This window comes from Dreissena polymorpha, chromosome 10 (genome assembly GCF_020536995.1).
Source record: "Dreissena polymorpha isolate Duluth1 chromosome 10, UMN_Dpol_1.0, whole genome shotgun sequence".
Taxonomy (NCBI): Eukaryota; Metazoa; Mollusca; class Bivalvia; order Myida; family Dreissenidae; genus Dreissena; species Dreissena polymorpha.
This window is the reverse complement of record NC_068364.1, coordinates 64,368,111-64,386,403: the sequence shown is the minus strand read 5'-3', so window position 1 is coordinate 64,386,403 and position 18,293 is coordinate 64,368,111. Positions and strand designations below refer to the sequence as shown.

Here is an 18,293-nt window from a genome sequence, read left to right as displayed (position 1 = left end):
TGGCTAAGTACTCCGGCCTCACATTTTGCAGATTCAGGCGCGGAGGGATCTCATAAAACTTCGAAACACACACGCACGCGCACTTTCATAGTGTTTAAGTCGTACGCTTTTCTTTTGCATATTTATACTCAAAATAACAGGCACACTTGAATATATTTCTTCACAATTTTTCAAAACCAAAACCATTAAACTGTGAAATATTTCATTTAAATGTCATTGTATGTTCATATCTCAGATCAGTTTGTATTCAACACAAATTTTAATTTAATGTATTATTTCTGCCAATTGTATTTGTGATGTTTGTAGTCTGCCAGTCCATAAATTTTGTCTCTGCATGAATATATTTGTTTTAAATACCTCATGTCTTAATAGTCTATAGGATTGATTATGTATCATTTAATGCTGATGTTTGTTTTAAATATGCATGTTATTTATCGTTATTATTGTAAATGTCGGTTAATAGCTATTCATAGCTAATGTTTCTTTGTTACACATGTACCGACTTAAAATAAAATTTGATTTGATTTGATTTGATTGTACATGTATATTATCAGTGGAGCGAAATCTACATCACCCTTTGTATCATCCGAGTCGTTTGTTTGTACTTTGTACGCCGCTCTATCGGTCACCTGACCGGTTTACGCCCATTGTTTTGAAACGAATAAACCCTATTACACACAAATCGGAGAAAGACATGTAAGTAGCTGTTATTAATTAATACTTACATTTTATATAAAAAAGTTTATTTAGCGATGCCTAAACTTTTGCGGAAATATGAATTTTAATTTTAGTAGTTATACTAGCGGATATTAGACTAAGCAGGTATTAGATTAAAACCGAGTTCAAGATAAAGTTCAATAATATGCATTCGAACATCTTGACCGTGAGATAGACATTGATACTTTTTAAAACTCGATAATTGATTAATATATTAATATATTTTCATGAGCATTAGCTCGAACTAAAGTTAATGCGTTTGAACATGTGTACATGCACATGATCGTTGTGCACAGTCAGATTGAAATACATATCAGAGAATATTCATTAACAGCCATAAAGCTGGAGAGTATTGTAGATTTAAGCGATTATGTAATTAACGAGCGTGTACTTTAATTAAACATTTATTATATCACTATTGTCATTTCATCCGGATTTTCTTTGTTTGAATAGTTTTTTGTTTATTATTTTGAGTGATCCAGGTACATGTTTTATATCAGGAGGACAATATTCATGTAAGAAGATCGTGCATTGAGTTGACGTCATTAAAGCTGTTGAGCATCAAGGGGGTCACACACTTGAAATAAACACGGAGGTACAATACCTACGTTTTTTATATTTATAGTTAACATGTGTAATGAATAATAATACCTGAGAAACGTTCTGAGACACATTGGCCAACCGACAGAGAGGCATAAAGACAGACATACAGACGGAACGACGGACTAACAAATGGACGGAAAAAGGAACGGACTGACCGACAAACAATATTTTTATAAAAGACAAAAACGACTGATTAGACCGACAAGAAAGACAAGCAGGCGACAGGAAGTCGGGCATGCATGTGGGCTTGCGTGCGGTCTGCGGGCAGACGGGTGTTTGGGCGGGAAGAAGGGCAGACTGACGAACATATCTACAGGCAGACTAACACCAATTGACTGCAGCACTGACAGACTTTCAATCTGGCGGACTTTCATTATAACGGACGGGCGAACAGACAGACGGGCGGGCGGACTGAGGACAAACAGACAAGACAGGCGACCACATTTTCATAAGAACGCATATTCCATGTTACAAAAACATGCCAAAACACACATTATTGGCCTGAAAAAAAATTGAGTTTCCTTTAAGCATAGAAAATCATTATTTAAATTGATAAACAGACTTGACTACTAGTATTTGTATTCGTATCATTACGAATCGTGTCATTTCATTCGTATGATTTATCTGTATTCTGATCAAGTGTCACAAATATTTGTCAAAACTGTGACCTCAAGAGTGTTTAAAAGTTGTTTTTTCATTAGAACTGGTTGCCTATTGTGTTTTTTTTTCGGACATTAGTTAAACGATATGAGTAATAGTATATTGATATTCAAGTAAACGATCTAAGCAATATTTGAGTATCTAACCAACAAACGATAACTGAATGTTCAAATAAATATCGCAATAAGTAAGTATTTACACGAATCTTTGCGCGTACGCTAACTAGTTTACGTTTTCGAGAAACTTATATGGCTTAAGACGATATAAACGTGTTGAAAGCGATAACTAACGCACGACTTATGTAGTTAACGTATGCAACTATATAGGAACACAACCATTAATCAAATTATCATTTAAAACAAAACAACTCAATACCTCTAAATTACCACATATAACGTATATATTTAAATCATGTGTATACTTCTTAAGTTCGTTTATATCCAAATGTTTATTTGTATATGCACACTGTTATTTTTTAGATTGAACCTCGGCCCGATCAATATTCGATCTGTTGCTTCTTACCTACCACCTGTCAACCGTTGTCACTTTGCGCGCCACCGAGGTTCCTGCATTGTCACCGTTATAATGCCTCTCGTTTCGACCTGAACTGCATTTCGATCTGATATCTGGCACCCGGGTGACAACATGTCCGGCCTACTTCGTTTATCACCTGGTTATCTCCGCAAAAACCGTACAAGGTACGTTAAATTATAAGCTTATCATAGCTCATTGCGACGTTATTACCGTTAAGTATCTCCACAACGAACCGTTTACATTATTCGCGTGGTTTAAGCTTGACCATTTACAGAATTATCTTCTTATTCTTTATTTGATAAATTTTAAATCGAGCGCGTAGTATTGTAAACACGGAATCACGGTCTTTATACCGAGAGAATTTCACGATGTCATTTTAATGTTATCATCCGATTTTTAACCCTCCGATGAAGGGCGTAGCATTAGCATTTACCCTTGCTTGCTACTTATACGCAAATAAAAAGTAGGAATCACAAAGGCTCTGGTAGCATTACACAATTTAATAAAACGTATCATATAAAACAAACACACAACATGGTCAAGACGTCATGAAATATGCCATGAAAAAATGATAAATAAAAATACATCACTTCTGAGTTAAATAGTTGAATCTTCTTTTATAGCTGTAATACGATACAATACAATTCTTATAATACAGTCGTAATGTCGTCGAAGTATTTAGGAACAGGCGCAATCCTGTAATAATTCCTTTATTGAAAGGATAATGCTGTGACAATTGATAAAAACAACAACAACAAAAACAAACAAACAATCAAATACAGATTTTACGGTAAATTGAAAGCGACCGTTTAACTTATTCATAAGTCAACACGGAAAATATGAATTGACATACTTTACTAAAATGATCTGTACATGAAACGGCATAGTTTGTGTAGCAACGTTTTATTTTCAGTTGCTCGTAATTAATTAAATTTGTGCATTTTCGGTCGATGTATGTAATAGAATCGTATATACTAAGATCTTTATTCATTTTAAAAATTGCTTTTAATGGCTGACCTGAACGCGTAGTTTGTGCTTCGAAAAGAAACCTCCGGACGTAAAAACGATTCCAAGATAAATAAATATGCTTTCAATATCAATCAGTTTTCCGTTATAATTAAAGATGTTTGCCCACCTTTTCTAAAAATCATAATATTAGTTATATCAGTGTTAACAATAAGTTTTCAGCGCTAACATTAATTTTGAAGTAAATTTTTAAGCCTTTTTGTAATCCTTCTGCCGTGTTGCCGTAAATAATATTATCATCATAATAAAGTAAAAGAAACATGCAATGACTGCAGCATTTATTGAATTGTTAAACATTGACCACAAATTGCAACATACTTTATGAGGAATAAAATTTGCATACGATCACGTTTGTTTCCCCTTCCCGACCGACCCACCGAAATTGCTGAGACCCGAGTTTGTATTATTCCGAGATGGTAAAATATTGTGTTTGTGGGATTAGAATAAGAAATGGTACGAACATAACACGATATGTACGAATCTACCCAAATGTCGTCACCGGTGCGTGTTTACCACACAGTTAAGCGATAGCGTTAAAAATAAGTGTAACCAAGATGGCGGGTCAGGTCAGTTGCGTATATGTGAAGACAAGTGACACTTTTGTAGACAGGAAACATTTGATTTCTGTATTAATTTGCCTATATTCGGCACGAGTCGCCATAATAACATAATAATTACATAAATAAACGTGAATAATTTTTATCGGAAATGAGAAAATCAGTTATATCAAATTCAATTGAGTTTACATATGCTTTTTATTGTTTCATTGTTGAATACTCGTATTGAAAGTTCTTGCCGATTTGGGTACCAGAAGGTTAATAAACCATTCCAAATATAGCGGATTTTAATGTTGCGCTAACATACACTAATCAATAAGCATAAACATAATAATAAATCCGAGAATGTTAATAAATGGAGAATTTAAGAATGTATTTTATATTAACTTAATGTAAATAAACATTTATATTCAAATGTAGTTGCATCCGATTAAGCATAATTTATTATTGCGCTTTTAGTCTTTAAAGTTAGTTCATCTGTTCATGTTTGTTTTCTGCAAGTTTGCGCATCATTATTAATGGAAATGGTAATCAACGCTAGACATGTTATCCATCTTTATTTGCGTATCATGAATACACGTTTACTATACTAATGCCATGTAAAGTAGAACATATATATCGAATGTTTTTGTTTCCGAGAAATCACGTTACCAGTTACTTTTGCTCTCGTGTAGTTTACTTAGCCCATGCAATCTTAATAATGAATTTGAACGCCGACTGTTTTAAAAATAAACGAACAGCTAGATAGATAGAAGGTATTCTTAAAAACGTGTTCATGGTACATAGTAGAACTGTTTGTGGGACGGAGAAGACCCATTATGACACTTAATATTCGTATAAGATTAACTTTGATTATTATGAATATTTTTAGTTTGCGTAAACTGTATATGTATATATATATATATATATATATATATATATATATATATATATATATATATATATATATATAGATATATATATATATATATATATATATATATATATATATATATATATATATATATATATATATATATATATATATATATATATATATATATATACATATATATATGTATTAAGTTATTTATTTAGTTATTCATTTATTTATTTAGTTATATATATACAAGTTAAGTTAAGCACATGTATTAGCAGCTTTTGCAGCGGAATAAGGTAAAAATAGGAATATGCTCTGTACAATATTTCTTCTCATGTCATTATCTTCTGTGCTTCATTTTACCATGATTGAACAAAACAGTATAGAAAAAGCATCCCTTATATCTTCAGGTTGGAGCAAATGGAAGACGAGCATGATACGAACAAAAGGACGGTCGATTGTCTGTCGGGTACGCCGGCATTGCCTCGTGAAACAGGAACAAGGAACAAGGTTTGTGTGTTGAGATGAATCAATGCAAGTATGAATGTATTTTCTAGCACGACAGCCGGTTGTTTTCCATTGAATTAAATATGTTAATAACCATCCTTTGCCTGCAGCATATTAAGGACAAAACCGAATATACTATTTAGTTCCGAAGACCGTATGCACAAACTCGTATATGGTATAACGATTTGATGTCACTATATTGAATAACTTTCAGCGTTAGTAGCCCAATAGAAAGTAACTTGCAGTACGAAATGTATATTTATGATAAACACATAGGTGTTTGATGTTCGCCTTGAAAGCGGTTTCATGTATATGTAAATTAATGCGTATTCATTTTGAAATGCTTTATTATTTACAATATTGAAACGAACAAACTGTATGGGCTGATTATATATATATGCAAAATAATATTACTTGTTTTGAATTGTGTGCATAGTTCACAATACGTCATTACTTGTATATTATATTATACTGATATGTATCCTCAAGGTACTTGTTGCTTGTTCGAAACTTAGTCATGCTGTTAGAAGAGGTTGTGTTAATTTGGATCCATCGAGGCATTCGAACAAGAGACGAAATCAACATCTGGTCACATTCTTGCAGGTAAAAGACTAGAATTACAGAGACTTTTTGGCGGTTTCGAAAAATGAGAATCCCCTTCTCCACAAAAAACAACAACACATATTGAAAACATGTATTGATTATATTCAAAGAAGCAAAATAATGCTCCTGACGAACAAAGATCTGAAAATCTATGTGATTGACAATTTTCGTTAAAATCTGAAAAACAAACGCTTTTCATTGACAATTAAGCAAACACGTGTCTTACCACTAAAGCGTTTAAATTGTCTAATTAAAAAGCCTGCTTATCCATGGTAGATCGTTAGCTTTTGCTTCTAGAAGTATCGGGCTCGAATCACAGGGCTGACTTATTTTCAAAATAAAAAAATCTTTGTAATTATATATTTTTTAACTATTAAACATATTTTAGTTTTGTTAGTGATTTTTAATGACATTTTTCAAAAATATGAAAACCTGTGAACAAGTACCTTTAAAGTTGTTGTTATAGATATTTTTTTACATTGAATGTTGTTGTTAAATGTTTTATTTTGACAAATTTGAGGAATGAATGAATTAACTGAGGTATTATAACCATATTTTTTAAATTAAACATTATTATAAAAGAGTGAATACACCAGGATTTTAACCGGGCTTGTCGGGATGCAGACTAAAGCCTTATCCTCCCGACGATTCAGAAAGTAATTTACTTAATGTAAGCGATCAAATACATTTAGCCAAACCACACCAAAGAAACTGTCTAAATTACTCCGGTGTTTTTGCGTGTGTAACTATTTATAATTTAACTTATTTTAAACTAGAAATGGCGCGGCAGAGGCCGACGCGTATCCCCACGCCGCATGTTTGACCCATGGGGCGCCCCAGGGTTGGTAATGGGGCCATGCATAGTTGAGATTGACCGTATTGTCATAAGAGATGTTCAGTATCAATTTGAAGTAAATCGGTAATGAAATGAAGAAGTAAATGTAAAATAACATAAAAAATGAGTGAAAATCTCTTACTCGGCCCCACCCCAACCCCCGGGTTCAGATCAAAATTCCAAATAGTGTACGGTCGCACATATGCTCATAGCTACCATGTGTGTAAGTTTCAATATTCTAGTCCTTATTGTGTAGGAAGATAGTGGCCAGGACGGACGGACGGACAGACGGACAGACAGACAGACAGACTGCGGAGATAACCATAATATAATGATTAAAAAACATTTATTATCAGAATATTGCTTTTCTGCAGTGTCATTTATAAAACGTTTAAAAAATGTCAATTCGTAAATTTGTAATAAATGAGCTTAAATTGCATTCGCTTAAAGATTGTCGAAATGAGGATATCCCAAGTTATTTTTACAGATTAAAGCAATAAAAGAACTCTGTACGTCGTGAGCGACACTAATGGCAAATGCTCATACTGAAAATAATTTTTCCTTTGAAAAACTTGAATAATTGGGAGCGTTGGAGTCGTTCTCGTTGTAATTTGCGACGATGCATAAATTGGTTATATTAAGTATAACATGCTTTACTGAATGTAAAAGCCCGGATGGCCTATGATTAAGACTATAGATTTTTAATCCGAAAGTCAGTTGTTCTAGTTCAGATAGAGTAAACTTTGTTTATTTTGTGCTGCATAAATTACAGTCTTGTATTAACGTAGAACTAGTTTGTACAGAATTGAAAATTTATCAATTTAAAGCATTTTAGTAGGAATGCAAACTAAATCCAAACTATGTTAACAAGTCCCAATAAACAATTTAAAGACAAACGCACGTGTACTTTTCGTTAAATGCATGTAAACTACACCAACATTAAAACAAAAATACTGTTTGTTTGTTTAAAATCAAAATAATATCAATGGTTATTACAAAGTTATGCATGTATCTATGTTTTCAATATTCACATACGAATATGTTAAACGTATTTTATAACCATTATGATGAATTTATAAAATAAGTGACACAGTGCTAATTGAATAGTTTTACATACAGATTCCAGAGCACTTTCCCGCCTTGTCTATCCGGATATCGCAAGTACTGGATGATATTGGAGCTGGCAAATGCACTGTAATGAAGCGGAGAGTAACATACTTGCTTAGGGAGCGAATGTGTACGCTTGATGAACATCTATTTGGATCCAATTCTGCATGTTTTCATTTCGGTAGTCAATCGGAAGGAACCACTACTCCTGGTCTCAATTCTGATATTGATTTGCTACGAAGTTATAACCGTGCGAACATCATGACAGACTGGAGAGACTGGAAGGCTGAGATGGATAACCTTCTGATGCTTCATGACTACAACACTCCACCTCAACAGTACTTGCTACAGGTTATCATGCGAGACACACCGGAGCCGGAGACACGACTGTGTGATGACAGGTTTGTGAGGAAAGATTCTGTGACAGTATTGTTCAGTTCAGAACAATGGAAAAAGGAAATAGAGCAGCAAATGAAAGATCGAGGAGAGATAACAAAACAAGGACCTTCGGTGAGTGATATACCCAACTGGGATATTGTAAGCGCATTTCACGTTTGCCAACCTCTTCCTGAAATACAACACTGGATAGAAAGATGCATAGGTAGACACTGGCCGCCTGCCCAATTACTGGAGGCTGCATGGGTAGCTCCGTCTTTCTTGGTACCGGTCGGACATCATGACAGCGATTTCAAGCGCGAAGAATGGCGACTGTCTCCGAACCTTATAGAACGAATGTTGATGTTTAGTTTTAATATGATACAAATAAAGTGTTTTATTGTGTTGAAATTAATTAAACAATCATTATTTAAGAAAATGGTTGGGGAATGTATTACAAGTTTTCATTGTAAAACTGTAATGTTCTACACCATAGAGAGAACCCACCCTTCTCTGTGGATGGAAGATAACCTAATGTTTCTAATATTACTATGTTTACAAGTATTAAGAAAATGGCTGCGACTTGGAAGCCTCCCTCATTATATCATAAAAGGAGTGAACTTATTTGATGGAAAACTGTCTGTGGTGCAGCAGAGACGCCTTTTACAGTACGTGAACTTCTTGATTAAGAACAACTTGCAAGATTTATTTTATATAAATATAGATAAATTAGGATATCGTTTACAAGGGTGTGGTATACGGCACATCGGACAAGCTGGAGGTGTACTGAGACGTATATGCGTAAATAAGAGTATCAGTTTAATGCTGACGTTTGAGCGCTTGGAGAGGTTTCTTATACACTTAAAAATAAATACATATAATGTACAAAATCCAAATGCATTCACCGAGCAAAATATAAACTCAAAATTACGCACATGTTTTGAACATTCCAGGAATCCCCAATTGAAAAAAGTTGCTTTAGAATTTATCAATCACCTGTACGCATTACGCAATTCGATGCAATCATCTAAGTGTTTGCGGCTACGAAACCATGTGTTCAGCGTACTTATAAGGCGTTTCAAATATTCTTTAAACACGGATGTAGCTTCTAATCGCTTAAAGTTGGCTTCTGTGCTATACTGTTGTGGACATCTTCAAGCGGCAGTTAGAGTGCTAGAAGATGTGGAGAGGAGTTATCATAGCAAGGTAAAGGCTGTGTGTGGATTCAGAGTTATAGAAGGAGACCGCGATCTCCATGTGTTTGCTAACATAATATCAGATAACTGTGACAATGGATTATATGAACCACAATTTGCATTTTGTGTCAAGTTTGTTAGAGAAGAAGCGTACTGCGCTCCATATATATTGTGGTTTGAAATGAATCGCAACATGACGGAAGAGGAAGTTGCACAGAGACATTACAGTGATAAACACTGGATGGACAGCGCTGAGGTGGATGCTCTTCCTTTCCTTTACTATCTACAATATCTCACGTATGGAGGACTCGGTGAACGCGACAAACAGCTACATGCATTTGGAATACTCGAGTCTTATACATGTGATCTCAGAAATAAGATCATCATGTTTCACGATGAGACAGCGCTCAATTTGCTTGGTCATTGCTATGAAATGGAAGGAGACTATGAAGGGGCGCTAGATTACTACGAGGAGTCGTTGAGCTTTTACGATACGAACAATGCTGCTAACTGGCACGTACAGCGTGTGCAGCGTCTGATAAGTACTTAAGAATGAACATGACAACTTTTTAAAGTACAAAATACGTTATACAAGTATTTGTTAAGATACACACGGTGTTGTCAGCTACTTATATAACTTTATTTGTTTTATTGTATGTAATATTTAGCAGCACATTTTCAAAACATATACCAAAAGCACGGGTATGTAAGATATGACAATCTTACACGTTATTTTATTTCGTTACATTAATATGGAAAATGAGCGTTTCGCGATGTTGCTATAGATAATTCGAATTTAGTGTAGATTTAAATTATAAAGCAAATTAAAGAAAATCTGAAGCACTAGATTTCGTGATTTCATGCCGAGCATTAAATCTTATCTGGGACTCTTGACATTATCTAAACATTATACATATAAAATAACGTCCGTAATGCTTATAAACACAAGACTGCGCGTGACAGCTTTATTCCTGCAGTGCTGAAATGCAGCTAAGTTAACTCATCGGGTGTATGATTTTGACAATGCTATTCAATGATGAGATAAAACACAAGCTGATCGCATGTATCATATACATATATTCATTGTGAAGTATTTATATTGTAAACGCGAGGATCAGACGACAAAGGCAGCCCCATCCATAATGCCTACATAGTAGATGTTATGTTTTAGTTTGTACATAGGAAAACCAAATTTAACAATGTTAGATTTTCTAATTTGACAATAATCATAATCGCAAAGTCTTTCTCATAGTAGCATCAACCTTCCAGTGTATGTTTCTTTTTATTCAAAATTGAAAAAGTATGTAAAAATTGTCAAAATGAGTGTAAATTCATAAAAACATTAACAAAACTATCCTGACTCTACAACGTACCATAAATTTTGACATTTGTCCCACAATAATTATGGAGACCGCGAGTGTCGCTTCTCAACTAACCTGTGTTTTTTCATGCGGTGTAAGACGGTAAGTACTTTTTTCATTTTTCGTTAAGTCGTGCACAATTCCACTAAATATTTGCAAACAATTCAATTATGTCGAGCATTGCGCTACATCGTACATTCATTCGATATGTATATTATGTATTCATTTTAGCTCGAACATTCGCCTAATAATTCGAGCTTTACTACTCACCGAAAGTTGCTATCTGCTTAATGATCTTGTGAGGAAAACGTGCAAAAACTAAGAGGTGCAATTTAGCAGAATGGTGGCCTTTTTTGCACTTAGATAATTGGTAACGGTAACCGTTCAACATCTCTATATTTCCGATTCTATTGCAGTTGTTTAATTGGAACTTCATAAATGTTTTCGGGTAAATTACATGAAGAGTCCGAATTGGACACACAATTAGGTACAAATTAAAAACGAGGAGTCAAAATAAGTTTGAATAAACCCAGAAGAAAACAAACTGTTTATGGTGTTGAGTCATATCAAACGTTTAAGTTTTGAAAATCGAAAAAAAATCCTTTATTGCACTTAATATATTACACCTTTGGATTATATGTGCTATGAATATATAAATATATGATATATAATATATATATAATATATCATATATTCCTCAAATATTGAACAGTACATTCTGCAATAATCGCCAAAAAAGTTATTACAATCAAAAGATATGCATCTAAATACATGAAATTGTCTTTCACAAATAATGGCAGACTCATCTGGATAAAATTGCCTAGCACAGTTCGCTCTGCAAAATCAATTAACTCATTCAACAAAGTAAATGCAAACAGTATATCCACTGCACTTCATCTGCTTTTATATTAGCTATTGCTGTTGTTATTTATTGTGTTATATCATTAAGAATTTCATCTGTGGCGATATACAGATTTTGTAGTAAAATCGTTTCAACACGCTTTCTAGTTTGGAATGACTCTTCAACAGAATGATTCATAACGGTATTTAGTAGTAAGATTAAATGCGCAATTTTAAACGCTTAGTTTATTTCTGATCAATTAATGTGTTTTATGTCCTTTAAATTGTGATTGTATTAAAGTGTATCTGCGTTCATTACCTTTAATATACTCTATGATATATAATGTTTTTTCTTTGTATCAATATTATTATTGCTATTGTTTGTTTTATCAGAATGCAATATTATAAATACGATAGTATTATTATTATTATCATTATTATAATTATTATCTTTTTGTATAGTTATTATGTGCAAACATGGCTTGAAATAAAATTTATAGAAGTAAGCCTTGTCTGAAAACTCACTTTTCCTGCGCGGACTATGTATTACCGAATATTCGCCTGAAAGCAGCATCGTTAATAACAAACACGAAATAATTGTCACACGTAAGAATTTCAGTACCAACCAAATAATACAAATAATTGTTCTCAATCAATTCAGGACATTTTAGTTGTTCCAACTAAATAGACAAAGGCAATTAACATGATCAACAAAAATAGCGAATTATCAAATATATTTAATAGGACACAACTATAACAAATCCAAAAACGCATTTAAGCGAATGACAGCGTAACTACTGTACAGGTAATCAATGCTTATATTAACGATATCTTACTAAGTGTTGTTTTAACATGAATACATCAAAATAATGTATATGCTATTTTTATGCAATATACGTGCAATATACGTGCAGTGAGCCAATTGACATGACGCCTTATCAGTGATCGCTCCGCCCACTTAATCACGTGGCTCAGCGGGAAGAAAACCTAGACAAGCTAACACCAAAATGGATTCTTTACCTATAGACTGCATATAGATTTACGCGATTCCGGATGATTTTATGGACTTGTTTAACACCATATTACACTTGTAAAGGGGTTGATGCCATTAAGTTATTCTGCAAATGCAAAAAATATACGATTAAAGAGAACATCAGCTATTTATAACGGGTAAATCGGTACATTAAACACGCTCTCAAACGCTTGCGCGCTTACTGAAATCGAAACCGTTATTACGTGTAATGGAGGTATTTGCAATAAATTAACACTTCACCGGTATTTACCCGTGTTATTAACAAAATTATTACCGAAACATTCCCCCCTACCCGTGTATTTGACGCGAAATAGCGCTTTATAACTGGGAATTCGGTGAAGTTTTACGCGCTTTCTGACGCCGGGTGGGTACCTCAATCCCACATGTTATTGCGTATAAAAGTGATATTAATCATATTAAACATTGCTTATGGGACATTTATCAATCACTATAATTGAAAGCGCTAAAACAGTACAGTAAGTTTGGACATTGCCTGATATAAAATTAGCGTTGTACGAAATGGTATACGGTCAGGCTATTATAAATTAATAAGGCTAACAATATCAGACGCTCGCGCAGGTACCGACTTCCCCGAAGTTACCGCATTTATTGGTTAACTAATATCAGTAATAATAACTCTTTTACAATAGCATTTATCGATACGTCTTTATTAAAATAATAACAAAATGGTTTTCAATTGTTTCTGACACACACAGAAACGCGATTTTTAACGGGGATTTCGTAAAGTTACACGAATTGGGTACCAAAATTCTCAATTATTCTACATACACACGTGACATAATACATACTTAATAATGCTTAGTTATTGCTTATATGACATTTCAAGTTTGTGAAATAAATAAATGTTCTATAAAGGGGATCTCGGTAATTCTTGAAGCTTCCACTCGCTCTTGTCAAGACCGCATTGCCGCGTTGGAAATGGTATAAATTTAATTCATCTAACTTATCTTCAATGTCACCAACTAATTTGTCAGGATATCGATTGTCCGAGTTACATTATTCCCATTGACGCCGTTTAATCATTTTTAATCGTTTTTTAAGAGGAAAACAAAAGAAACTCGTTGGAATAAAAGTGAACCTAAACATGTAGCTTGTCTAGAAAATGGCGGACAGGTCGTTGCTAACGAGTGCGCCCGATTAATCGATCGCTGATTGGTGGTTCAATTGACCTTTCGACAGCCGATTGATTGACAGGCTTATTAACCAATCAGATTACAGCATAGATTAGGCCCGTTACTATCCGCCATTTTGTCCGTCAAACTCGCCGTTGTCCGACACATAAGCTTATACGTAATTCTGTGTTTTAAACAAAGAAAATGGTTGAAAGGTGCTGTTATGGCACTTGTTATTCAGACACAAGGTATCCAGAACGGTTAAAAGATGGAAGTACGTTTTTTCCGTTCCCTCAACCGGGTACTAATCTTGAAAAATTCAAACGTTGGATTCGTCTTTGTGGTCGTCCACACGAACAGCTTAATCTCAACATATTAAGCGATCGCCCGAAAGCAAAACACAGTCGTTATAATAAGATACTACGCGAAAATAGAAAATGTAAGTTTTGCAACGGACACGTTATAAAAAAGAGTATAACTTTGTACTTGTTTATCCTCTATATAGACAAATTAGAAAGGAACATTTAAAACCATTTTTCAAAGGTGGCCAACGTTAAATAAATTTGACCTTCTAATGCAGTCGGCAAATAAATAAGACATTATAAACTTTGCTAGATTTTTTTAATGCTAATGAAATCGTAATAATAAAGACAATCAGTTATTATTTTTAATAATATCACATAGAATAAAACATTTTTTATTTCTTTCGGTTTAAGTCTTCCAAATTTAATGTAAGTTAAGAAACTATTTTCAAATGCGCAAGTAATTATCAATAGGGGCCAATAAGTGTCATTTTACACCATATGTGGGCTTTCTACTAATCCGTTATCAAAACAGATGCCGCAAACTGTGAATGACCCTTTGAAAACCCGGTCTGATTAGCGAGTTTTTTTGTACATGAAAATTCTTTCAACTTTTTATATTTTAAACATTGCAGAAGATAGTTTTCGAGGAAATAATAATATATAATAATATATTGTGTATGTTACTTTTTTGACGACTTTGACTTTGTTATACGATTATAACAATGCGCATGGGTCATTTTGACCAAACGCATTGTAGATATGTGTTATATCGGATTTCAATAAAAACGTTCTTCGTCTTCTATTATAATAAATTTACTTACCTGTGCCACATTTGCGATGTTGCCATAGGTTGCAAAAATTAACGGCTTTTAATTAAAAAACTGAAACATCTATTACTCAAGGAAAAATATTGTGACTAACGAACAATTCATACTGTATGCGATAATTGGCGATAATTTTGCCGACTTTGATGATAAATTTAACGGCTTTTAAGTAGACTAATAAAAAAGTTTTGACTATTTAATAGATATGATAATTATATTCAGCACCACTATTCAATGATAATAAAAACTATTGTATGGCCTTTCTGGTATACCATGAGGCCTTTTTGGTTCACTTATGCGGCCGATTCGCGTAGCCATTTTTATGTCGGACTTCGGCGGAGTGACCCCCCTTGAAATCGGTGGGCGTGGCTTCACTCTCGCTGTCGAAAGGTCAATTCTAGTGGGCGGAGCGATCATAGATAAGGCGTCATGCCAATTGTTCACCTTGCATTCTTTACAAAGCCAATAGTTAGACATAAAATTGTATTGCTGTGGTAACAACCTATATTTCAAGCCTTGATAAATTGAACAGGCATACAAATCTGCACTTTCGAAGATTTCGAAGTTACCCTTCCTCATAGCATGCTTGATATTACGTTACAGGGTCTCCTGAAGCTGAATTGGTTGAAGGAACGCGGTAAAACGCCGACTAGACGGCGAAAAGTTAGGATTTTTATGAAAATACAAAAACAGTGTGTTTCATTTAGTGTACTATGAAACGTCTGCATTCGTGAACTGACGTTGTGTTCCTGTCACAGTCGGTCACGACTATGGCGATACGACGGTCATCAAAAGCGTCGCGTCCGAGCCATATTTATTGCGTTGTCTCAACGTTCCTTCACTGGTTTATGTGTGCGTGTGTGCGTGCGTGTGTGCGTTTCTATTTTAAGCTGCGTTCCTAGCGCGTCGAAGTCCAATTATTATTCACTTGTGTGCAGCAACATATCTCAGGGTAAAATCAGAAGGCAATGTAAGGTCATTCTGGGGACGCCCTATACAGTCCAAAAGCAAAGACAAAACCTCTGTCTTACGGATGACCATATCTTGTATTAATAGCATCAACAATAACAACATCATATGCCTTCGTTTTAGCGTTTTAAAATAATTTATTACTATTTCAGCCACATAAAAAACGTTCGCGATAATTGAGACGGACACGCTGTTCTCAGTTGGACGCGCAATAATTAAATTTTCTTTATTGAATAATCTTACACATAACATTACTCCAAAAGTCTCAAAACAGATTTAAATATATTACCAATTCAATTCACGTCCTTTTGACAATTGTTGAAAAAAAAACCACATTCACAAAACAAGCAACACATAATCGTGTTTTTAAAAAACTCAGAAATATAATTGTATCTTACATTCTGTTTAACAGAATAAAAATAAGATAATCAAGACAACGATTATAACATTTAATGCATAATTTAACATCTCAGGTTACTTCCCTTAGTATTTTTTTTCTCTGTCTGAGAAATTGTTTTCAGCACTTAAATTTTACGACAAAATTGCTGTTTATCAAAAACTTGTTCACGCAAAACTACATGCCCAATCAAAATAGTTAAGCCAAGTACATCTTGTTATGTTCAGTAAATAGTCAAACATGGTTTTATTCGACTGAATTTGTAGACGATTCATTATTTGAGACAAATTAACATTTGCAGCAAATTAAGCCACATTAAAAAACAAATGAAAACACAACAATCACACAAAAGGCACAAATAAATCATATTATTTTGAAGGTCTTTTTAATTAATATTTCTATTGACATTATTCTGATTTATTGCTTTGAATGTTATAAAAGCTCTCGATTGATAATTTATTTGTCCGTTTTGCCGTTTTAAAAAACCTGCAGAAAACACTTCTGTCAACGTGAAAACAGTGTGTTTTACCTCATTCCGGGCCTCTGTTGTAGCGCATGAACGCAAGTGATATGTGTTTGGTTTACATCCGCAAACAAACAAATAATCCATGATGCTTAGTGTAAAGCTTCGCTGTTAAAACCAAAAAGTTTTGAAAATTATCCAAAAGTAATGCATATTTCGTCCGGAAAATACTCGCCAATCGTAGCACTGTGGGATCAAGTTGGTTTGATGAGCGCCAAACCTCGCAATTAGTTCCATATAAAGAACCCCTTTATAGTGTATTTCTCTCATATTTTATATACTTTTATATTTTTGAAATCACACACATAAAGTATTTATATAATTAGATTCTTTTTTAAATATTCAGTACATTTGTAGAATTACAGTAATGTCTGTTTCTTGTACATTATGTATTGATTTGTGTTACAATAGTCTTTTTTACTAACTGAAACATTTAATACATATTTTTTTGTTAAGACTTTTTCACAATGTATACTGGCAAACACAGATTAAAGTGAAGGTTTTGGTATTTAGTCACACCAGATAGAGATAAGCTGCAAAAATACTGGAATGTAGACTGTACTCTGCGGTATATATACATTGGAGGACTGAGTTGTTTTAATATAGATTACATTAAATTTACAAATAACATAAGTTGCAGTAATTTGTATACCAAGCACTCCAGGGTTATTCGTAAAGTAATGTGTAACCAATGACGGTGAAAGATACAATTGTTTAATTAAAACAGTCAACATATTACCGGTATTGATTATCGCTAGCGCATTGATGCGATTCTGACTTAAAATATGGAATTCTGACTTTTGTATCCATATATTAGACGCAACGGAATATAAGACGCAGGTAACTTATGTCTGTTAAAAAATATACTCCAAAAATATGATGTTTGTTTACTGCTTACTGAAACAGCATTGAACTGAAAGGGAAGATAATGAAAGGTAAACACATTAATATCAATTAAGAAAGTTAAATATATGAATAACACTTTGGTGTGTTTGCTTATATATGCCCTTTTTGCATAAACTGCGCGTTAAAACGCTTTTTTTGAATTTAGCGCACCAGTCCCCTACGCCCTCCTGAGAAAAACGCCAATAACTCCGAGATGTTTGGATCACTGGAGATAAAAACTGTCTTTCACATCTACACTGCAGAGTGATGACGTTAACATTTAAATCCCCTGAGTAATGTGGGCTGACTAAGTGACTGAGGGGCGTAAATATATCACCAACTAAAGAGTATGATTATTTGGGTTTATTTTATGATCAGGCTTTGTTTAAGTTACTTTGGCAATTGAAGAGAAAGTTGAAGACGTTTACTTATTGATTTGTTTAT

General features: G+C 33.8%; 1 protein-coding gene across 1 annotated transcript in view; it reads left to right on the top strand.

Moving 5' to 3' along the window:
* Positions 1-12,224, top strand: part of LOC127848187 (uncharacterized) — a 47,885-nt gene extending 35,661 nt beyond the window's left edge. Inside the window, exon 2 of the mRNA XM_052380488.1 lies at positions 8,610-12,224. Within this exon, the coding sequence (XP_052236448.1) occupies positions 8,610-10,129 (1,520 nt within the window). The 3' untranslated portion in view covers positions 10,130-12,224. The remainder of the gene's footprint in view (positions 1-8,609) is intronic.
* Positions 12,225-18,293: the final 6,069 nt, after the last annotated feature.